Source organism: Thamnophis sirtalis, unplaced genomic scaffold (assembly GCF_051295495.1).
Source record: "Thamnophis sirtalis isolate CommonGarterSnake01/CBP01778 unplaced genomic scaffold, rThaSir2_p1.2 scaffold_14, whole genome shotgun sequence".
Taxonomy (NCBI): domain Eukaryota; kingdom Metazoa; phylum Chordata; class Lepidosauria; order Squamata; family Natricidae; genus Thamnophis; species Thamnophis sirtalis.
This window is the reverse complement of record NW_028261394.1, coordinates 36752323-36776105: the sequence shown is the minus strand read 5'-3', so window position 1 is coordinate 36776105 and position 23783 is coordinate 36752323. Positions and strand designations below refer to the sequence as shown.

At 42.4% G+C, this 23783-nt stretch overlaps 1 protein-coding gene across 2 annotated transcripts in view; it reads right to left on the bottom strand.

Annotated features, from left to right (window-relative positions):
- RANBP10 (RAN binding protein 10) overlaps nt 1–23534 on the bottom strand; it is a 37241-nt gene extending 13707 nt beyond the window's left edge. For both annotated transcript variants that reach the window (XM_087729215.1, XM_087729216.1), the window contains exons 1-4: nt 23286–23534; nt 21272–21383; nt 12387–12439; nt 5629–5796 (exon numbers count right to left, since the gene is read on the bottom strand). In XM_087729215.1, coding sequence (XP_087585341.1) covers nt 5629–5796; nt 12387–12439; nt 21272–21383; nt 23286–23526 — 574 coding nt within the window. In that variant the 5' untranslated portion in view covers nt 23527–23534. The remainder of the gene's footprint in view (nt 1–5628; nt 5797–12386; nt 12440–21271; nt 21384–23285) is intronic.
- Nucleotides 23535–23783: the final 249 nt, after the last annotated feature.

Sequence of the window (23783 nt, the reverse complement as noted above, 5' to 3'; positions counted from 1 at the left end):
AGTCAAGGACTACCTGTATGCTTATTCTGAAATCTGTGTCCAGTAAACACATCCATGCTCATCTAGGAACTGATCAGAGTAAATAGGCACAAAATTCTACTTCTTACTCCCATCTTCCGTAAAACGGTTATTATAAAGCGGCCAATCACTTAGGTGAGATGGGAATGGTAGAAATTTGAGAAATAAATAAAACGGCAAAGGTTTTTAATGGACGCAGACCAGGGGTGGGTTTCAACCGGTTCGCGCCGGTCCCCGCGATCCGGTTGGTCGCCGAACCCGGAAGTAAGTAACTTCCGGGAACGGCAAAGGCCCCCCCTGTGCCCGCGCGCGCTCCTTACCCGTTTTTGCCGAATTCTGCGCTTCCACGCATGCGCAGGACGCATACAGCGCCTGCGCGATCCTCCAGGAGCAGCTGGAGCATCGCACAGACACTAGTACGCACGCGCGCACCGCACGCGTGCGCGAGGACGCCGCCGGCCTCGTTCCAACCGAACCGGTTGGAACAGGGCGAGAAACCCACCCCTGACGCAGACCTACACTAATTCTCAATAGATGTTGTGGTCCGCCAGTAGAGCTGGCAGCAGAGTCGGACAGTGAGGAGGTTGGGGAGGAACATGGGCCAGTCCTGGAGGCTGGGGAAGGCTCGGACGAGGGCTCTGTGTCGGAAGCAGAGAGGGGGCCAAGGCCATCTGGCAGTTCTCAGCTGCCTTCGGAATCAGACAGCAGTGAGGCAGAGGAACAGCTGGAGCCTGTTCCCAGTATACGCATGCGCAGAACTGCCAGGAGAATGGAACAATTAAGGAACAAGGGTTGACTTGGGAGTAAAGTCCCAGGTGGACTGTGAATGGCCCCTCCCATAAGAAATAAGAGGAGCGAAATGGGAGTGGGCTTTTGCAGGAAACAATTCATTCGGTTGGTCATTAGTTTGTTTCAGGAGTGTGAAGATCTGTCTGTGAATCTCAGAGACTCTGTGCCCAATCTCTCCTTGCATAGCATTACGTTTGGAAAATATTTACATGGCAGCTTTCCAAAATAGATAAGGTCTGTGGTCATAACTTCACCTTTGAAAGACTTTTTACCAGGCCTTTGCTGAATGTGAATGAGAGGAATTCACATTCGTTTAATAAATGGGGTTTTGTCGGAACCAGTACTCCGCCTCATGTTTTTTGGGCAAGCCTAGGTCAGAACAATATTTTCTTCTGAAAAAAGGCTGAAGATCTGAGCTACATTTTTTTCCAGTTTTTTTTCTCCCCTGCACAGGAATGAAATCAAGGCAAAGAAAGGGGGGAAGTAATTTATGTCATATTTATTAATTCAGGCTTCAGAAGTAGTTTTCAGAGCAATCGCTCTTGGGTTGTTGTTTGTTTTTAAGTCTGTTGCTTTAAAATAATTTTACAGGAGTTAACTAAGCAACCTGCTACTAGGAGAAGGAACAAAGGAACACGCAACGGAAGTGTCTTTGACGATCCTACAACTGAGTAAATGCACCAAGTGAGTCAAAGGAAAAAGAAGAGGCATTCATACAGATGACTGAACATGTCCAGATTGTCATTTTTCCAGGAAGTCACAACCTGGTATATCTCTGCTAAGAGAATGAAGCACAAGGGTGCTGAACTTTAATCTTAATTTGAAGCTAGGTGTGCAAATGCCCGGAGTAATTTTTCTTCTTCTTTTTCTACTTCAGTGTCTTCAGACGTTTACGGGGAGGAGAATTTAAAGCTAATTCCCCAATCAGCAGTAGAAATTAGTGTTTCAACTTTAGCTGCCCAACCTTTGCCTTCTAAATTATCTTGCACGAACAGGCTAGGTCTTTACCTCACCTATTAGGAGAAAACCAAAAACCATGAAAGTCTGTGCATTCTCGTATCAGGTAACCAAGGGGTGGAAGGGGGGGGGGGAAGAATGGGGAAAAAAAGATTTTGCCTGCTTGTAATCTCAACAGTGTAAAAAGTCAGAATCAAAGGAGAGAGCGTGGCAAACCTAACTCGGCGCTGTGCAGAGGAAGCAAATATTTCTGGGCACAAAGATAACACCCCACCCTTTCCCAGTTGGAGATGTTATTTTTAAAATGTAAGCTGCATTCACCACTCCCTGTTGTAAGGAAAGCAAACTACCTGCAAGACTATTTGTGCACAGAGCATTTAAGCTTGTTTCCCCCCCACACACACACTTTTCCTCGTCTCGATCACAATCACTGATTACTACGATGGCATTGATATTGAAAGCTGCAGGAATGGGAACTGGACTTTTCTCCTCCAGTACTTGGTAGAATGCAATGAGTATGGGCTACGCTTTTATTTACAGGCAGTCCTTGGCTTACAAGGATTCATTTAGGGACTGTCTGAAGTTACAACAGCACTGGGCAAAGTGACTTACGATGGTTTTTCAAACTTACGGCCGTCATAGCATCCCCAAGGTTACGTGGTCAAAAGTCAGATGCTCATATTTATTATGGTTGCCGTGTCCCAGGGCCATGTGATCCCTTTTTTGTGACCTTCCGACAAGCAAAGTCAATGGGGAAGCCAGATGCACTTAACAACTAATGACTAAGAGTGGCTAACTTAGCAACTGCAGCGATTCGTTTAACAACTGTTAAGCAAGAAAGGTCATAAAATGGACTAAAATTCACTTATCAACTGTCTCAGTAACAGGTATTTGGGGTTCAATTGTGGTCGTAAGTCGAGGGCTACGTGTATTAAATTTATAAGCCACCCAACTCGTTGATCTGAGTGATTTGAGTCCATATGCACCAGCTCAAGAATATATGAGTGAGGTTCAGGTTATTGGGAAGAGAATTCATTCTATGCCTCTTTTCCTACTGCAAACAAGCTGCCTGAAAGCTTAACTTTAAGTGGTACTTACACTACTATATAGGCTTTCTCTCATTGGTGTCACAGTTGTTCCATGGGCAAGATAAATCTATCACCACAAGAGCAGCAACTCCTTCCACTTTTAGACAAGCCCATCAATTTTAACTCATATAGGAAAGGATGACCAGAAACATACAGAGAGGACTGGGATATTTTAAAAAGAATTGCAATGCAGTTGCTAATGGGAATAACTCAAATGCTGCAAAAGGATTATAAAAGATAAAGGTTCCCCTCGCACATATGTGCTAGTCGTTCCCGACTCTAGATGGCGGTGCTCATCTCCATTTCAAAGCCGAAGAGCCAGCACTATCCAAAGACGTCTCTGTGGTCATGTGGCATGACTAAACGCCAAAGGCACACGGAACACTGTTTCCTTCCCACCAAAGGTGGTCCCTATTTTCTACTTGCATTTTTACATGCTTTTGAAGTACTAGGTTGGCAGAAGCTGGGACAAATAACGTGAGCTTACTCTGTTACACAGCACCAGGGATTTGAACTGCCAAACTGCGGACCTTTCTGATTGACAAGCTCAGCGTCTTAGCCACTGAGCCACTGCGTCTCCAACAGAATTATATTATCTCCCAGATAACAGCAGATTCTTTTACAAATAGGCATTGACTTCTGGACTGGTTTTTTCACAGGACTGCCATTCCCAGAATTCCTTGGGTCAGGCCTGCTGGAACTTCTGGGGATGGCTACTGGAGAACGCCAGGTTGATAAAGACTGTTCGGTACATTTGCCCAGAGAGAAAAATCCAGTTATGGCTAAAGCAATTCTAAAGAGCAAAGCTGAGACATCCACATGATGCATGAAGTATGCTGAAACATCAGACTATAGATTCCTATATTGAAAAAAAAAAAAAAACCACAAGCCAGACAGAAACTTCCGAGAACCCCACCAATTTATCATGAAAACAAGAATTGCCTCCCAACTGTGTTTCTCAACAAGTGGCTATTGAGGGTATTTTGCCTCTTGAACAGGGACTTTGCTATCATTTTGCAAAAGCTGCTTATTATATTATACATTTGTATAGCTGCCCTTCAAAACAATTTAAACCAATAAAGTCTTCCCCACATCTTGCTGCAGGGAATTCCATAAATGTATCCGGTATTCTGATAAGTAGTACTTTCACTTACCTAGCCCCCAATTTACAATATGCAATTCTAAAGAAACAATAAAATAAAACCAGCAGACTGCTAGAGTTATACTCCCCCAAAAGCTTGCATGAAGCAAAACCCTGAACAGTGGATAAAGGGGAGTTGCAGGGAATGGCTGTCAAATTTTATAACTCAAATGCTTTGACAAATGTACTCATAAATTCTCGAACCTTAGTTTTAAGTACTACATTACTCAAAGAGGTTTGCTCCTTTATCTCATGTTCTATGGAAGCATTTCTTCTATCTTTTCTACAGCTCTATTTCTAAGGCACACAGCAGACAACAACAAAAAAACAGAATGCATCACAGCACTATGAATATTGTTGGCTTTGTTTTGTGCACAGCGGATATTCTCCCAGGTTAAAAGCATATCCTAGCAGGGAAGAGCCTTACTATATATTCAACTTTGTTTCCAGTGTTAGAGAGGTCCTTTTCTCTTGGGGAAAGGGGACAGGAATAAGATATTGATGGTTATTTTAATTCCACCTGAATGAGAGTAGTTACTGCACATACAGAAGTAAGTGGGAGGTGGGCCACACAACTGAAAAAGCCATATGATGTGATGGTAAATGCATGAGAAAGGAGTTCTCATGCTCTTCCCAAGGCTCTGTTTTAGGCCCAGTAGTCTTCAACATCTTCATCAATGATTTGGATGAGGGGATATAAGGAGAACTCATCAAATTTATGGATGACACCAAGCTGGCAGGAAGTCAGCACTCCAGAAGATAGGCTTAAAATACAGAAGGATCTTGACAGACTTGAATCTTGGGTGCTATCTAACAAAATGAAATTCAATGGTGAAAAAAAAAAATAAGGCAAGAAAAACCAATGCGCAGGTATAATATAGGACCTATATTATAGGTGGTACCTGGCTCCTGTGAGAGGGATTTTGGAATCCTAGTGGATAATCACTTAAATATGAACCAGGAGACTGTGCTGCAGCTGCCAAAAAAGCCAACACAGTTCCTTCCCTTGGTAAGAAAACAGTTCGAATATTGTATCCAGTTTTGGTCGCCACAATGTAAAAAGGATGTAGAGACTCTAGAAAGAGTGCAGGGAAGAGCAACAAAGATGATTAGGGGACTGGAGGCTAAAACATACGAAGAACGGTTGCAGGAACTGGGCATGTCTAGTCTAGTGAAAAGAAGGACTGGGGGTGAAATGATAGCAGTGTTCTGATATCTCAGGGGCTGCCACAAAGAAGAGGGAGTCAAGCTCTTCTCCAAAGCACCTGAGAGCAGGACAAGAAGCAAAGGAGAGATGCAACCTAGAGCTAAGGAGAAATTTCCTGAAAATTAGAACCATTAATCAGTGGAACAACCTACCTCCAGAAGTTGTGAATGATCCAACACTGGATGTTTTTAAGAAGAGATTGGACAACCATTTGCCTGAAATGGTGTAGGTTTCCTGCCTGAGCAGGAGGTGGGACTGGCAAACCTGAAAAGTCCCTTCCAACTCTGTTATTCGGTTAATTCTGTTCTGACTATATGATCAATCACTTTGTCCTTTGAATGGAACCCAATTCTGATAGGGACCTTATGACCACCTTAACATTTCAAATGAGGTGAGAGAAAACTGGACCAAGTGCTCCATTTGCTTACCTAAACTGTGTCCATTCTTTGTGTAGAAGCAGGTGTTGTTGATGAGGTTCACACAGCAGCCAATTACATCGCCAGTAGTGAAAGTGGGGCCGTAGGGCTGCCCTGTCCCTGATGAGCAGAAGGAGTGTCCGTCATCGCCATGATAGCCATAGGAATGCTTGTCCCAACCTAAACAAAAGAAAAAGAATAAAGAAAGAGCTCATGTTTAGAACGTGACATGCTTGACATCGGGAAGTGAGGGATTCATAGGTGACATCACTAGGAAATGTCTAGCATTTGCATTAATAATGCAGGAGGATTCTAGTATGTGCAAAACATTCTTCATGGAATGTTCTCAACCTCCCTCCCCAAGGATTGGAACGTGGCCCTTTTCAAGGCTGAACCTCTCCCAGAGTGCTTAGAAAAGCTGTTTAGGAGTCAGAATGTTCTGTGAGGATATTTAGAAGATAATTGGGGGTGGGGGAAAGCGATTGTGAGGAATGAACTGTCCTATTCCAAACACACAGAAGCCAGAAAATGGAGAATTGTTTATCATGGCAAAAATAAGATTTTAGCAACTAAAACTATGGAGGGATTTTTTGGGTGGGGGAGAACTGTTACAAGTAGTTCAAGATTTACAACAGTTCCTTTAGTACCGTTCCGGTACAATGGTCGCTGCTCCAAGCTGCCAACGGTGCGCACATACCAGTGGCCGGAACTTACCACTGTTATGACTGTTTTTCACACTTGCAAACCATTGCAGCATCCCCATGGTCAAGGGACCAAAATTCAGATGCTTGACAACTGATTCTTATTTATGAAGGTTGCAGTGTCCTAGGGTCATATGATCATTTTTTGTGCGATGTCTCACTTAGCAATTGTGGTTTAAGTCAAGAACTATATTTCTAGAAATTACAATATAACCCTAACACTTTCCTCTACAAGATGACGATATAAACCAGTGAAGAAAGTATTGTTCAAGCTGGTGGGTTTTTTTGTTTTTAATCAAAATAAAATTGTAGGAATCCAAATCCTACATTTCCACAGATCACTTATGCAGATAGGTTACCCAAGCGACAGCATGGCTGCCTCTTCTTCATGAATTTGTCTTTTCCTGGCAGTTCTAATCATAAATCCGACCTTAATACAGGATCTTTATTTCAAGGTCTGGTTAAAAGGAACATGAGGCTTAGAAAGAAACACAATCCTCTATTCCCTTCATAATCACTTAATAGTACTTAAGAAATTAAGAAGCTACGTTGGCATTCATCTGCGGTATGCAGGCAGTCTGAACTAATCAGGAGCCATGTTCAAGCATATAAAACAATTCAGGTGATTACACGAAAAATTTACTGTGGCTGCATGCAAACCCAAGGAAAAGACAGCCCCTCCCCCCCAAAATGACTGGGTTGATCATTGTCTGATCGCAACATGCTGCTACAGGCCAAACTAGTTAAGCACCTAAAGGTTAAGGTTCCCCTCATACATATGTGCTAGTCGTTCCCGCCTCTAGGGGGCAGTGCTCATCTCCGTTTCAAAGCCAAAGAGCCAGCACTGTCGGAAGACATCTCCGTGGTCATGTGGCTGGCATGACTAAACGTCAAAGGTGGTTCCTATTTTTCTACTTGCATTTTTTACATGTTTTCGAACTGCTAGGTTGGCAGAAGCTGGGACGAGTAACGGGAGCTCCCTCTGTTACGTGGCATTAGGGTTTCGAACCACCGAACTGCCGACCTTTCTGATCAACAAGATCAGCGTCTTAGCCACTGAGCCACCGCGTCCCTCTAGTTAAGTACCTACTCCTCTTTAAGAAACCCAAAGGATCCTCCACTAAGTCTAAAGCCTATACAGTATTTTTGAATCTGGGCTAAAGGCCTCTTTGTTTATTCTGAAGGGTCATAGTCACAGGATGAGTTTTTATGTGGCTTCCACAGATTTATGTTTAGCTACCTACATTGTTTGTGAGACATTGTTTTTCTCATGCTCTTTCAACACAAACCACAGTTTCCAGTCAAGGAAGTATTGAAGCATCATGTTGCACAATCCACAATCAAGTAATCATGGACTAAATATATTCTGCTGTACCACAAGCAGTCCCTGGCACAGGAGGCTGGATGTTCAGGATAAAAAGTCCTAGCACCTTGAAGCCAAAAATACTAGGACATTGCCTAAGGCCAAAAGCTGGACAAATGGAAATTAGTGTTCAAGTCCAGACTGATTTAGCCATAGTTAAAATTTATGAAACACACAGAATGAAATCTGCCATTATGGGAGCTCTCTTCCATTTCATAAATACCCAGTTTCAGAGTAGTCCTATAATCACATTATGCTAGAATTGCTAGTTAGCAGGAACGGTTTTCTTTTCATGGCTACAAATGGAACCCAAAGGGTTAAAATATCATGGAAATCAAGCTATATTCAAACACGCAGGTTTGAGCACATAAAAACATACAGTATATTCTCTTGCTTGTGATCTGTCAGGTTGCTCCAATTGCTGTCAACACCCTTATCTGAAAGGACAGTGACACATAGCTAACTCTAAAGTGCTCCACCTGAAAACAGCTTATATTTAGTTTCAGAATTAAACAGAGTCAGGGTGACCTACTTGATCTTTACACACCCAAACTTATAACTATATGTTTGGGAATGCTTGTACATACATCTTACTTTTTAAAAAGTGATTTGGGGAATAAACACTCAGATGACAACCCAGCATCGGAATCCCCAGCATTTTCCAGAATACGTTACCACACCCTTTTGGAGCTCTCTTCATTCATCTGCTATGGCTAACTTTCCCTTTCAGACCAAGTTTTAAGCACCAGAAAAAAACTAACAATTGGATGTAGTTTGATATATTAAATTGCAGCTAAAAACTTCAGAGGCAAATGAATGAGCCTGGTTAAGATACCTGCCAGGCCCTATTCACAATAGTGATTAGTTCTATTTTACATCAACAAAAGCCTGCAAGGGAAACCCACTATCAACACTATCAACAGTCACTAAACAAGGACTACTATATTACATTATTCAGACAGTCTATCATAGAACTGTGAAAAGTTTTAAAGAGTTAAAGAGTTTTAATCATGCCAAATTATGAAGAACTTCTGAACCCCCAAATTAGATTCTTGTTTAGGCTCCACGGTCACTATAGATTGTACCACACATTTTACAATCTTCAAAACATTTAGAACAATTCAGTATAAAGAGGTTTATACTGCAATGATAAAAGCACTATCACTCATTCTTTTTATGCATTATACGTAGTTGTCGTTCTAAGTCCACCAATTCACTTACAAAAAAAATCCATAAATACTGCTGCTATTGATGACTAACTTTGTTTGCAACCCTGTAACACAGGGGTATCAAACGTAAGGCCAGGGGGCTGGATCTGGCCTGCAGGATGCTTAGATCTGGCCCGCAGGGCTACCCTGGAAACAGCGAAGGGCCAGCCCGCAGTGCCTCTGCCTACGAAAACAGAGCTCGGGAGAGCCGCGAGCAGCCCTCACATGCTGCATTTTCGCTGGCAGAGGGTTGACGAAGGCCATTGAAGCCGAAAACGGAGCTTGGAAGCACGTTTTCACTGGCAGAGTGCTCAGGCCTCCACAGGCGCCCCCGACATGAGTGACGTCAAGCTGGCCATGCCCACACTGCCCCCCCCCCGGGTCAAACACATCCCTGACGTGGCCCGCAATGAAATCGAATTTGACACCCCTGCTATAATAGGTACATGAAGCAAGATGCCATTCTGAGTTCTACTTAAATCAATCTTCCAACATGGTGCCCTCCAGATATGCTGGGTCAGCAACTTACACAATAGACATTATAAAATACATATTCAGCCTTAGCCACAAATCTCACAGGATGTAATAAGCTAGCTACTATTAAAAGTACTTCACAGGCATGATAAGACATAATATATAAACCCACACAAAAGGTGTGCTGGCATGTTACTGAACAACACTCCTGTCTCTTCTTAATAATGATAATTGTTAGGATAAATTTTGCTCCCTACATGGGACTGAAGTCATCATTGGTTCCTTTTGCATAAAGCACCTTAGATTAGAGCACCAATTGCTTTATTTATATTTGGAGGATAAGATTTCCAAATGACAGTAAAATGCAAGTTGGTGGACTTGCATTTAGCTACCTTCAGATGCAGCATAATTTTGGATTTCACCCCCAAATAATAGACAAAGTCCGCCGTTTCCAAAGCAAGACAACACATGGAATTGATGTCATGCAAATGATGTCAAACAGAGGAGAGAACATAAAATAATGCAAATAATGTAGCTCAATACAAATTATACCAATCAGGTAAATACAAATGTAATGAACATTTGGCTTTAACCAAATCTTTTAAAAACTGAAATTTACTGTAACCATTTACAGATCTGAACCTCAACAAAGATCACAGGTGCCCAAAACAATAACTGGAATATCTGTTTTCCCATCAGAGTTGCTGGTTGTATATCAACACCTTTCTCCGAATCAGCTTAAATAGGCATATAGAACCTTATTTGTGTTTTTGTAAACAGCAGCATTCATCATCTGTCCTTTCTAGTGATGTGTTGTCAGGAAGATGTTACTGGAAAAGCCGGATAGCCCAGCAATCTGAACAAATGAATGGCCATTATCCCCGAAGCTGCAACCAAATACCTTTCTCATCGTCAGCCTCAAAGATATTCCATTCCAGAGACGGCCTCAAAGGCCTGCATTGAGCGCCCATCACGAGTTGACAGGTCTCACCTGATGCTGTCAATTACATGACTTCTTGCAACTAAGCATGTGCAATTTTAGATTAAGAGAGAAGCTGCAATTAAGCACTAAATTATTTGTTAGTACGTGAGGCAGATGCCAGGAATTCAAAGTAGAGCCACATATATAACAATCCAAAATTAAGTCATGTGCGTAAAAAAAAATAGACAGGTTTAAACAGAACTTGTTTTTTTTAAAGAAATATCTGAGGAGTGTTGAACTGAAGTGCCAGCCTGTTTTGCGAACCTTTTCAACCTTATTTCAGCAATGAAAGTAATAATACCCTGTTTCCCTGAAAATAAGACCTCCCCAGATAATAAGCCCAATTGGGTTTTTGAACGCATGTGCTAAAATAAGCCCCCCCAAAAAATAGACCCTCCCCTAAAATATTTAAATGTATGCGCAGCCAGTCCCTTCCGTTTCTTGGGGGGGGGGGGAAGAAATGTGCCCATGCGCCCCGCATGCACCTGCCATCCACGCAGAACAGCCTCCCACAATTCTTAACTACCGCACCCCTTCTCTTAGTGGCGGCCACAAAAAGAGCGACAAGCCCAGTGACGCTAGGGCTGGCAAGAGGGTGCCAGAAACAGAGACAGAACTTCTGGCTCTCTCTGGATCCACTGATCTGCGAGCCGAGGTTAAAGGGCCTCCTGCACCTCAAAAGTAGTAAGACCTGCCCCAAAATAAGGCCAAGTGCTTTTTTCGGGGGTCAAAAGAAAATAAGACCCTATCTAATTTATGAGGAAACACGCTAGTAATTTCACAATGCTTACAAATGTCAGACGTTTTCAATAATGCCAGATGCTATTTCTGTTGCCAAGTATTTTCTAATGCTGGGACAAGCATCCAAATATGCATCATTTCCAATGGGATGTGCGTTTCGCTGAGGAGGCACGATACACATGTTATTGGCTGAGGTGAGGACTATATAAATCCCTCTACTCTGAGCAATTTCACTCCCAAAAGTGAAGAAATGTAAGAGGAAAGCAAAATGAGGGCTGGGCAGATGCCAAAGAAGAAACTGCAAGACAGGGAAATTTCCCTGAAAACTTAGGGTAGCATTACTTTACCATCTGCTTCCAATTTACAGTGATAAAGCTGCTTGGCACATTCAGCTTCACCTATTTTTGGAACGAACATCCCAGCCACAAAGGCGGCAAAGTAATGAATTTACAAATATAGGATGGGCAGATCATATCCAGCCACAGAAACAACGCTTTGGTTCAAGTGATTATAGGAAAGCTGTGTAAATCCTTGGTGGCAAAAAAATAAAAATAAATCAAAAGTTCTCGAGCATCCTTTTCCCCACTAACAAATGATACTAAGACAGAAGCTCTCATGAACTGTAGCCTATTTCATCAGATGCGCATAGAGTGGCTAGACCAGTTTTTCCTCAAGCTTGGAAGCTTGAAGATGTGTGGACTTCAATCCACACATGGCTGGCTGGGAAATTTTAGGAAGTAAAGTCCACATATCTTCAAGCTGCCACGATTAAAAAACACTGCCCTAGATTTAGAGAGGGTTTAAATTGGGGTGGTGGGTGGGCAAAGGAAAGGGTAAGATAGGTTGGTGATGCAGATTACATGTGAGATTTTATGAATGCCCTATCAATTAAGGATCGTAATGTGTCCAAAAACTGCTGTGTTTGCCTGACTGCCTTCCAATCTTTTGATATGTAAGACCTCAAGAATTTTTCACCTGAGGTTGCTGTTAAGCAATCACTTTGAGGTCTCCTAAAGAGTTCCTGGGAGGTTGAAATGCTGTGATACTGAGTCCTGATGCCCAATTTGCTTTTAGGCCTTTTAATACCATTGGTTACATTAAGCAAATTATAAAATTGTATTTCAACTGTATGGAAATACAGACTCCTCCTATTTTTACAATTCAAGTGACGTTCTCAAAAAAGAAAAAAAAAAGTCTGCCCGTGGATTCCAGGGGCAACTTTTTTTTCTTTTCTTTCTGGATTGTAGAAATCCAGTAAACAGCTCAGGAGCAAACACAAATAATTCTTAGCAGTAACTCACCAGGAAGTCTGTTCATGTTGACACCTTGAGCAGAGAGTCCTATTCCCATGTACCTTCAAACAAACAAAAATCTGTTAGTTCAGCAAATGAGGGAATTTCCAAACAAGGATAACAACGAGGACTCTTCCCTACAAATAATAGTAGAGCCCAAATGGGAGGAAGTTAAACTTATCCCTCAGAGGAGACTGTCATCTATTTCTCAAATCATTCACAATGTACCGTACATCTAACATGGATAACAATAGTGTCTTGTAATTGAACCACCTTTGTGTCTCAAACATTTTCCCTTCATAGAAAATCTTATTCTCTCTGATACAAAAATGTAATGCCTCAGTAAAATATATCAGCAAATATCAAAATTATTTTGGTCAACTGTAAAATAATGCTGGAGAATTTTCAGATACAAAGGTTGAAGATATTGCAAGCTTAATCCTATTTGTCTTTATTTTAAACTTGATTCTTTGCTCCAAAACATTCAGGAAAAGGAACAGCAACTCTGATAAAGTATAGTACACACACATCATCATCAGCTGCACAAGAGATATTTCCTCCTTCAGTGACTAAGTAGAGTACATCATCTATTAAGAGATAATTCAGAGAAGTTATCTTCTCTCAGCAGGAACAGTTCCTCTTTAGAACTGCTTTACAAGGGTTAGGCCATTTTTAATGTTTACAAATGGTAAAAGCCTTTCATGTAACTGAACATGAAGGAAATAAATTCAATTGGAGTTTTCCTTCACATTTATTAAGGTTGGAGGTTTCTGCTCCTGAAAGAATCAGAGAAGCATTTGCATGCTGGCACACAGAAGGTAAACTCCTCGCTTGCAACAAATAGGTTTTTCGCAAGGCGATCTAATCTTCCAATTTAAATATTCTGTTCTGTCTCAGAACAATGTCACTCTGGCAAATCCTGTCTTCTTGGGTGCACAGAATGTTCCGATGCTGCTAAATTACAACTCGCAGGTGCCCCAGATAGCAAGGCAAAAGGTTAAGGACGCCGCTAAATGAATAAAAAATCCTGTTCTTCAGCTAACCTACTTCAATGGCTAGTGTGCACCATGAAACCTTTCTCTGTGGAATGCCTAATCCAACCACTGTGCCCTCCAGATGTAAAGACTTCAACCCCCAGAATTCTCAGCAACAGTCCATTTGAGGAACTCTAGAAGTTAATGCTCATCCATTTAGAGCAGTGATGGTGAACCTTTTGGCAATGAGTGCTGAAAAGGGAGTACGTGTGCGTGTGGTACTGAGTGCCAAAAAGCTAGCACTTCGCGCACACACGTGCACTTCAAGCACGCATACACATTTGTCTGGGCCACAACCAGGAAAAGGAGCTGCCCAGGAGGCAAGCATGTGCCAGAAAATGTATTTCTAGTTCCGGCGCACACATCACGCCAGTGAGCAAGTCTTCCAGTAACTGCCACGCGTGCATATGTGCTCATCATGCTTACACCAGAAAACAGAAGACTAGCTCTTCCTGGCACTGCCACATGCACAAAGGCCAGCTGATCGTCACAGGCATGCCAGAAACTTGGAAGAGGAACAGGCAACGCCGCGCATGCCAGGCGACATGGTTCCGCAAGCCAATTCACGCATGCATGCTATAGGTTCGCCATCACAAATCTAGAGGGTCTCAGTTCAGATAGATTGGTTATAAAGGTGTAGAATAGATTATGCAAATGCTTCATATGATAAACATGCTAAAGTAAAAGAGTTAATTAATAAACTTAATTATAATTATTACAAGTCATACGTTCAGAAACACTGACTCGTTAAAATTAGAACTCTAATCATACACTAAACATTTTGATAGCATCTTGATGATGGGTGGAAGATATCATGTTTCCCCGAAAATAAGACAGGGTCTTATTTTCTTTTGCCCTCCAAAATAAGCACTTGGCCTTATTTTTGGGGAGGTCTTATTATTTTTGAGGCACAAGAAGCGGCGAGCGTGATCACCTTATGGCAACTGCTGTGTTGCAATATTTTGGGGAGGGCTTATTTTAGGGGGGAGGGCTTATTTTAACACATGCGCTCAAAAGTCCAATTGGGCTTATTATCCAGGGAGGTCTTATTTTCAGGGAAACAGGGCAGCACAGAAGTGGCGTGTTCTAAAGCCAACAAACCCCTTGATTTCTAATTTAGATTTTTTAATTCCCAAAAATAGAAATCACCCCTTAATATCTAAAATCATAGCTATATGATCTGATATGGTACACTGCATATTTTTATATCTTCCTATGCCTCGCACTAGTATGTCAATATGATAGTGAATACCTTCAATTCAACTATTGGTGTTCTGGAGATGAGTGAGGCTTTTTACTGCCTTACTGTACAGATATGAATTCATATCTTCATTTTTTCAAAAAATATGTATTTATACCACAAAGCCCAATTATAAACTGCCAACACTAGAACTCATTTGTTTCCAAAGCTGCTGTGGATGTCAAATGAACACTTATGTCATACTTTCTTCTCATGTGCAGGTCATTAGAAGCCTGCCAGAACTGTGGGTACAGTGCTGGGGAGGAAGGGGGGAGCATTGCTCACTTAATATGAGACAAGTTAAAATGCTTTTCAATTGGTATTTAACACCCTCCTCTATCAGAAACACAACATATGCCATATCGTTCTATAAATAAGAGCTGGAGCAACAGATTTTGTAACTCGGAATAACTCAAGTGAACATTTGTAAAATGTTTATAAACACTGTATGCCAGAGATGACATAGTCAGTCAGACAATTCATGTCGTTTATTGTACAGAGTATTAGCAACTTTTATTCTGTGGGACAGTAGCTCTCATAGAATGAGATCATAATCCATGTAATGAAATTCTACTGTTGTTCTAAGTCAGGTTTCAAGGCACGGAACCAAATAACGTACAAACAAGGCTATGCTATACTACCACAACTATGAGAGGGAGAGGGAGATTTTCAAGATCATCACATGTCAACTTGCAGGAATATTAACCCGAGGTACATGTTTAGAAAAGCATGTAAAAGCGCAGACCCCTTAAAGCAGCCTTGTCTTTATACAGGCTCTCTCACAAAATTGAAAAATAGAGGTGGCTGTTTTAAAAATCATATTAAATTTAATGAGTTGACTCAATAAAGCAACCACAGATTTCTTTCTATCTTGCACAAAAGTCTAGGAGGAGACATGCTACATTAATAAATATGTTCATGAGAGGGCCAAAATATTTCTTCTGAATCATTTTCAAGGCATAAATAGCTCTACTATGTAATGTTCATTATTATTTCCATATGTGAAACTGAGGAAAACTAAAGCAAAATCTGTCAAAGCCCACCTCTAATACTCTGGAACAGTTGTATTCAAGGGCTGATATCTATATGATTGTGTAATTACGTTATAGCATTCTTCATAGCATTCTGAAGATATTACAAGAATTGGTCATTCTTGTCTTTAAAGCCAGACACATCACAATTAAGAATCATGTATCAAAACCCATAAATATCTATTCCACAATTTAAGAAGGCAAGCACTGTGATTTTTAAAAATGCAATCACTATTAAGTGTTGTGAGGTCAACAAACCTGAATAAACTGTCACTATGGTATCTATTAGCTCATTAAAATTAGCTTTGCTCTGGCTATCAATTACAGAAATTCAGCCTTCCAGAAACCCTTAGGAAAATATGCAGACAGAACTGATAATCCATTCTCAAGAAGCTCTTTCTATACTCTTTCTTCTTCAGCTCAATGTTCATTTTTCTTGCTTTTGACGCTTGTTAGCTCTTGCAACATGCCAAAATTTGTTGGCTTTTATTTGTCCTAAATGTTATCTGGCGCTTGTAACTTATCATTTGTAAAGACAAACAATAATCCATTTTAAGATTAAGACAGCCTTTCAATTGCCAAAAGACTGAGCTACTTTCTGATTACTGAAAGTATAAACATAAACAGTGCACTGACTTTTCTAAATTAGCGCTCATTTATGATAAATCCTTATTGGACTTTAGAATATATTTTGATTATATAGGTTGAATGAATCGAGGGTTCATGCAGAGAGCTAAAAATAAGCAGCATCAGAATCAAAAATAAATGCAAATTTCATTTTTCAATCTCATAAATAATTGCTACATTTTATTATATCCTTTTGCTAGCCTTGTATGCCACTTTAATCATAACTTGACTCTGTGGAGCTCAGGAGCCTATAAAATAAGTTTAAAATATACACCCAAATGATAGACAAAACAATTCAGGACTTCATGCAAGGGGCCAGCCAGGAGTGGGATTTGGGGGTTCTCCGAACTGCACAGAATCTTAGCTAGAGGTTCTCCCGAACCCCTGCGACCCCCCAGCATCCCACCCCTGGCCCCAGCCCACTACCAGCCCATGGCCTATTTGGAATTGGGTTGCATGAATGGCTGGCCAGAGCACACAAGCACAAATAGCGGAAGTGATACTGTGTGTGAACACACTGGCCTGCCACTTGTGCAAGGGCTGTGTGCACATCAACCCACCCAATTCCTCTCCCCCCCCCCCCACAGCCAGGCCAAGCCCAAAGGTTGGAGACCGCTGGCCTAGGGTACAACTTCTCCCCTCCTAATGATACCCCCAGAAAGTGTTCCTTCAGGAAGGAGAACTATCATAATAAAATCTCCACCCTTAAGAAATACTTCAGGAGGATACTGTGGCTGTTGGCATGGAAAACCAGTAACCTGAAAAGAAGAACTAGGGAGATCATGCTCCCTCCATCTTGATCTCATTTTAAAGGTCATTCACAAGCATCACCAGAATAGTACAACCTGTCCTAAAGAAGGCAGCGTTGTGCCTTCTCAAACCATCAGTTGACCCTGCAGTTAGACAGTTGTCTCTAGTCTCCCCTTTTGGGTGGATGCTGCAAAGAAGGTGTGGGACCAAGTCTACATTGGTGATGCTCGTGAATGACCTTTAAAATGAGATCAAGTTGGAGGGAGCATGATGCTCCTGGTTCTTATCAATGTAGTCTTGGTCCCACACCTTCTTTGCAGCATTCACCCAAAAGGGGAGACTAGAGACAACTGTCTAACTGAAAAGTCAACTGATGGTTTGAGAAGGCACAATACTGCCTTCTCTAGGACAGGTGATACTATCCCCCCATTTAAACGTGTATTTACCATTGCTCTAGCCCAGCCTTCTGTCACCTTCCTAGAGATTGTCACCAACCAGGAAGGGAAAGGGATCCAGGCTACAAGTGGTTGAGCCGCTGTCACATCTCAAGAGGAACTGGTCCAAACTTCTCCCAGATAAGGCTGTGAGATAGAGATATTCAATCACATCTACAAAACTTGCCTTCCTGGCATAAGTTCTGAGCAAACTTGAGTGATCTTATCTTCCAACTCCTCAAAAATTCTCAGAGGGCCCTATATTGTTCTAGTCCATCCTTCCCTCAAAGGGATACCTGGGAGACAATGCAGTAGCAGCAAAGAAATAATAACAATTGGCTGTTTTTATCAGCACAAGAAATTAAGTTCTTACCTATATTTGCTTGGATTCACTTTTTTTTTTTTTTGCCAGTAGCACTCTAGGCAACTGCTTTGCCCCTTCATCTCCTGGACCTCCTTAGTGAACCAAAGGACTTCCCTGGATTGATGAGCAGAGAGAAGCTGCTCAGGTGCAATCCTAATCCTCAGGAAATACTCCTAGTGTTCTTTGGAAACCTAGTGGTTCCATTAGGCCCCTGGGGCAGACTGACTGATTAGCCAATGGGATTACTAATAAAATATGGTCTATGACTAGAGCAGGGTTTTCAGTCTTGACAAACCTAAGCTAGACCTAACCTAAGCTATTCTAAAATTCCCCAGCCAGCACACTGGCTTGAACATTATGGAAGTTGGAAGTCCACACTTCTTAAAGTTGTCAAGATTGAAAAACACTGGACTAGAGAGCCAGGTTCAAGTCCATCCACAGCCATGGAATGTGGACTCACCACCAGTTGCTCTTTTTTCTAACCAAACGACCTCAAAATGTGTTATTGTAACCGTTCCCATGTAAGCTACTTTGAGATTCTGGAGGAAAGCCACAGTGTAAATCTAGCACAAATATTTCTCAATGTTTTCCTGATCTCAACATTACATCATTCCTGACCACTGAGTTACCAGTATGATGCATCTATTTTCTGATATGTACAAGGTTTTAATTTAAAACTGGCTTTGCAGAACAATCTTCACATCACCATGGGTCATAAACCAACTGCAACAGCAATCGTGGGCCCCTAAGGGAATGTATTAACCTAGTTAATGATAATTCCTTATAACCATTCTGGGAATTGTATAACGAATTAAATGTGCCCCCTTTGGCAGCATTTCCAGCACAGAAGTACCACTGCTAATTTAGAACAGCTGCTATCATTACCCTTGAATTTCCAAACTTATATGGCTGTTCTATACTGTAGATCCATCAAAACTAACTAGCCCAAGCCCTTTATATAAGAAAAAGCACCGTCCTCAAAACTGAGTGGTATTTGCTGGAAATACAATACAACAATGGATGTCTCATTCCAATCTGTTTTTTAACCACAAATCCATTCTGGGCACCACAAATACTTTAAAAAGCACGATGTTTACCCTATTATTCAAAGTAAAAGCTTACTCTATTGTCCAGGTATTGTCAATTCATTTAATTAAATAGTTCCTCGTGAAGATGGGGGCTGAAGCTATCTGAAACGTCCTGACACGTCGTATCAATGTGCCCTGAGCTTCCCACATCACGATTCAGCAAAAAAGTTATAACCTTAGTAAAAAGGTTACTAAAAAAAAAAATCATGTAGAAGTAATACTGAAATAAGTCTCTAATTCAACATACATACAGAACAACTGGATTTGGTCTAAACTTTACAGAAGCTTATGAAACCCCAAGCAACTCCTTCCAGATATAACAAAGGTGATCAAAAACAGATCTAAATGTCCATCACTGTTTCTTCTCCAAATATCAAACAATTGAAACTCTATGTTTCTTAAAGCCCCTGTAGGAGTTTAGCAATGCCTAAAATAAGTAGATATCCAAGAGCAATCAATCCAATTTCTCACTGTAATAACTGGGGCAAAGATACACATAAAAATACTGCTGTGCACTGCAGTCAGGAGACTTGACTGTATCTGGCCTCTCCACCCATGTGATTTGCAATATCTTGCTGGCCATGTATGTGATCTCATCATGAACATTACAACACCCAAATTCTTTAAAGCAAGACAATTTAGTTTAATGCACATTATAAACATACTTTTCTCCCCCTTCCCAAACTGAATTTAGTTTAATTCACATTATGAAGAGCTTTTTTATATCAGTGTTCCCAACAGAAACGTAACCTGTCAAATTTCCAGAGTAGAGGTAGTCTTTGACCTAGGGGCAGAACTGAGGCCAAAATTTGATGTTAAGTGAAGCATTTGTCAAGCGAGTCTTGCCTCATTTTATGACCTTTCTTTTCATAGTTGTTAAGTCAACCATTGCAGTTGATAAGTTAGAACCTGGTTGTTAAAGTGAATCTGGCTTCCCCATTGACTTCACTTGTCAGAAGTTTGCAAAAGGGGATCTTGTGACCTTGGGACACAACAACCATCATAAGTATGAAACAGTTGCCAAGCATCTGAATTTTGATCACATCATCATGGGGATACTTCAAAGGTCATAACTGTCAAAAATTGTCGTCACTTTTTTCAGTGCCGTTGTAACTTTGAACAGTCACTAAATAAACTGTTGTAAATTGAGGACTACCTATATTAACCATTAGCTCAAAACTTACTATAAAATAGTAGTAATAAAGGTAACTAGACTATGCCAGAATAATATAATTGGACCTACAATTGGAAATATACTAAAAAATATCTTATGGAAGTTCTGATTTTTTAGGGGGGGGGGGGAACCAACAATTCAAGCAGCTTAATGTTGTGAACTATCTAGATCAGGGGTTTCAAAGTCAAGGCCCACGGGCCAGATCTGGCCCACAGGGTGTTTAGATCTGGCCTATGGGGCCACCCTGGAAACAGCAAAGTACAGGCCTGCAGTGCCTCTGCCAGCAAAAATGGAGCTTTTCACTGGCAGAGGGTTTCAGGAGGCATCGAGCTGGATGCCCCCCCCCAACCCCCGAGATCAAACACAACCCTGATGCGGCCTCAAAGAAATCAAGTTTGACACCCTGATCTAGATCAATTATCTTATGTCAGAGAATTACCCAGAATAAGTACCCATTTCCTTAAAAATTATTTTATATAGGAGGGAAAGGAGTCACTGCGGATTTAACTCCACTAGTTGTTGCCAAGTATTGGGCGGGGGGCGCTCATCTGATTCAAATCTGTGAACCAGCACTGTCTGAGGATCTTTCCACGCTCATCTGACCAACATGTAGGAATATGTAAAAAAAATTGGAAGCCAGGAAATAATTCTAGTTAAAACAGCTATAGAAATGGATTTCCATTACTGTCTTTGCACTAACTGTTACATATAGTATTAGATTTCAGAGGTAATATACCAAAAAGCCACATAGGAATTTTAAGAGGTAAACATGGTATAATTACCTAGAACAGCCAATAAAGAAACAGGTATAATAGCCATCATGCCTCATCTAAGTTTATATCACTGGTTTGGTATTTGATAGCAGGAAGTCAAACCAGTTTTTAAAAATCTGAACTGGAGTTGAACCTGATTCATAGCTTCATCCTCCCTAGTGAACTAGAACCCAACCCCCCTAAAATGATCTCAACTCCTTGTTTTGAAATGCTGCTGGTGCAATGCCCTACTACAAAGGCATGAATCACTCACCCTTTCCCAAAGCCACAATTCACATCCCTACCAAATATAAGTACAGATGATAAAGTCAGCTCCAACTCTCCCAAAAGACAACACACACACACACAAAAGAACACACGTTAAGCCACATATACTTACCCATCTCTTCCTTTACTAACTATCTTCACTTCAAAGTAATAGATTCCACAGGCTGCGGGGATGGGGTGGGTAGCCCTGACAGAAGCAGCATCCTTGTGATTTTTCCCATGTCCTGTTTCAAACAAACAGAGGAGGAGGAGGAGGGAAAGAGGCAGAAGACCGGTCAAAAACCTGTTTAGTTCTTTAGTGAAAACAATCAGGCAGCAAGAATTTTCAAGAGCCAGTCAGCCTGCCAAGCCCACAACCGAATACACTCCCTTACAGGTAAAACAGGTGCTCCAACAAACACATTAATAAAAAAAGAACAGGGCAGTAGAAACACATAGTTGATCTTCTGTTATACTCCCAGAGAGTATTTACCCTAAAGGGGCAGTGTTTCTCAACCTCCACAGAAGGGTTTTATCCACCTTCAACTTGTGGAGGTTGAGAAATATTGCCCCAAAGGATACTTTACTTCAAAGAACGAGCTGTGGGTCTCTCTCTCTCTGACCACCCAAGAAGAACAGCTCTCTGTTTCTGTTGCTCTACCCTTTGCCCTAAAAGACTTTGAACCCCAGAATTATCTGGCCACCAAATGCAGGGGTTTTGGAAGCTCACACATTTTTTTCAAACTGCCGAGATGGAGAAGAATCACTGCTTTGAGGCAACCACACCATCCAACTGTCTAGGGAGATTCTCCGTCGTCCAGGCTATTTCAAAGGCACTTTTTCTTTTAAGAGGCAAACTGGACTTTCCAGTTTTTCTTTGAAAACATCTCGCTTCTCATCTGAGAAGCTTCTTCAGTTCTGCGACTGGATGGTCAGAATCCTCCCGTTCCCCACCATCCCAAGTCAGAGCCTAAGAAGCTTCTTGGATGAGAAGCGAAATGTTTTCAAAGGAGGGGAACCCCCCTCAAAAGTCCAGTTTCCTCTTGAAAGGAAAAAAAAAAAGCACCTTTGGGGACACACCATGCCATCCCATTCCAGAGGACAAGCAAAAGGGCTGCTCCACAAGCCCCAAAGAAGCTCCCTGATCCTGGAATATTTATTTATCCTTATTTATTACTGTGCTGGGAATGTTAATGGTCAAAGATGTGGTATTCTGTCTGTCCCTCTCTGTCTCTATCTATCTATATGCATATACATATACATACACATACACGTTACATTTTTGCTGATAAAGAAATGAAGGGAGACTAGTATAGATCTATTTCTAGCTCTCATCAGCTAGCCATACCCTTGATGGGATTCCAACTTGGGCTGCTTACATATTAGGCAGTTGTATTAACCTCCTTTATCAGCTGAACCAGGGGAGAGATTAAGTGTTTTTTTTCTCCTGTCAAAGCACCTGGTCTGCCCAAATATGGGAGGGAGCCTTGACAGCTCCCACTGGCAGCAATAAGATCTCTTCTGCTTGCCCCAGAGGGGATCTCAGCCCTGCCTGCCCAAAGGGAGAGCCGCCAGATGTCCTTCTCTGGCTCTCCTCCCAGGCGGGACCCCCAGGTTGCTCTAGCCAGTGGAGTGGCTGTCGTTGTTAGTCGCAAAGTCGTATCCGACCCATCGCAACCCCATGGACAATGTTCCTCCAGGCCTTCCCATCCTCTGGAGTCCATTTAAGCTCACTCCTAGTGCTTCAGTGACTTCATCCACCACCTCATTCTCTGTCTCCCTTTCTTCTTCTTTTGCCCTCCATCGTTCCCAGCATGAGGCTCTTCTCCAGGGAGTCCTTCCTTCTCATTAGGTAGCAAAAGGATTTGAGTTTCCTCTTCAGGATCTGGCCTTCTAAAGAGCAGTCAGGGTTGATCTCCTCTAGAACTGACCGGTTGGATCGCCTTGCAGTCCAAGGGACTCGCAGGCCAATGGGGGGACCACCCACTCCCAAAATGTCCTGCTGCCCACGAACCCCTCACTCCTTGTGGGGCGGCGAGGCCGTCTTCTCTCCCTGCGCCGGGGAAAGGCTTCACCGCCCCTTTCTTGGCTCCCTCAGGCGAAGGCCCCGCCGTCCACCCCCCTCCCCTCAGAGGCCTCTCTCCCACCTTTGTAGTGGACGCGCAGGTTGCCCTGGGAGAGGCCGATGTAGCTATACTTGTCCTTGGGGCTCCAGGCGCGCGGCAGCGGCGTCTCGGACGGGTTGACGGCCGGGTAGAGTCGGCGGAGGCGCCGGTTCAGCTCTTGCTCCTCCGGCGGAGGAGGAGGCGGGGGAGGAGGCGGCGGCGGGGGAGGCGGCGGCAGCGCCGAGTCTCCCTCAGGTAAGCTGGCTGCACCCGCATCCGCCATCTTGGATCCACTATTGTGTCAGCGGGAGGGGAGCGGGGCTCCTTTTCCCCAGCCGTCCAATGGGAGGCGGGCTCGGCCACAATGGAGGCCGCGCGGCATCTCGGGAAGGCGAGTCCGGCTCTCCACCTCAAGACGGGCTGGCTGCATGAAGCGGAGACTACAGGTCCCGAGAAAGGCCGCGAGGGAGGAGGCCCCGCCCACTGGGCTGCGTCGCAAAGGCTTTCGGGATAGCGAGTAAAGACATAGGTGTACAGAAA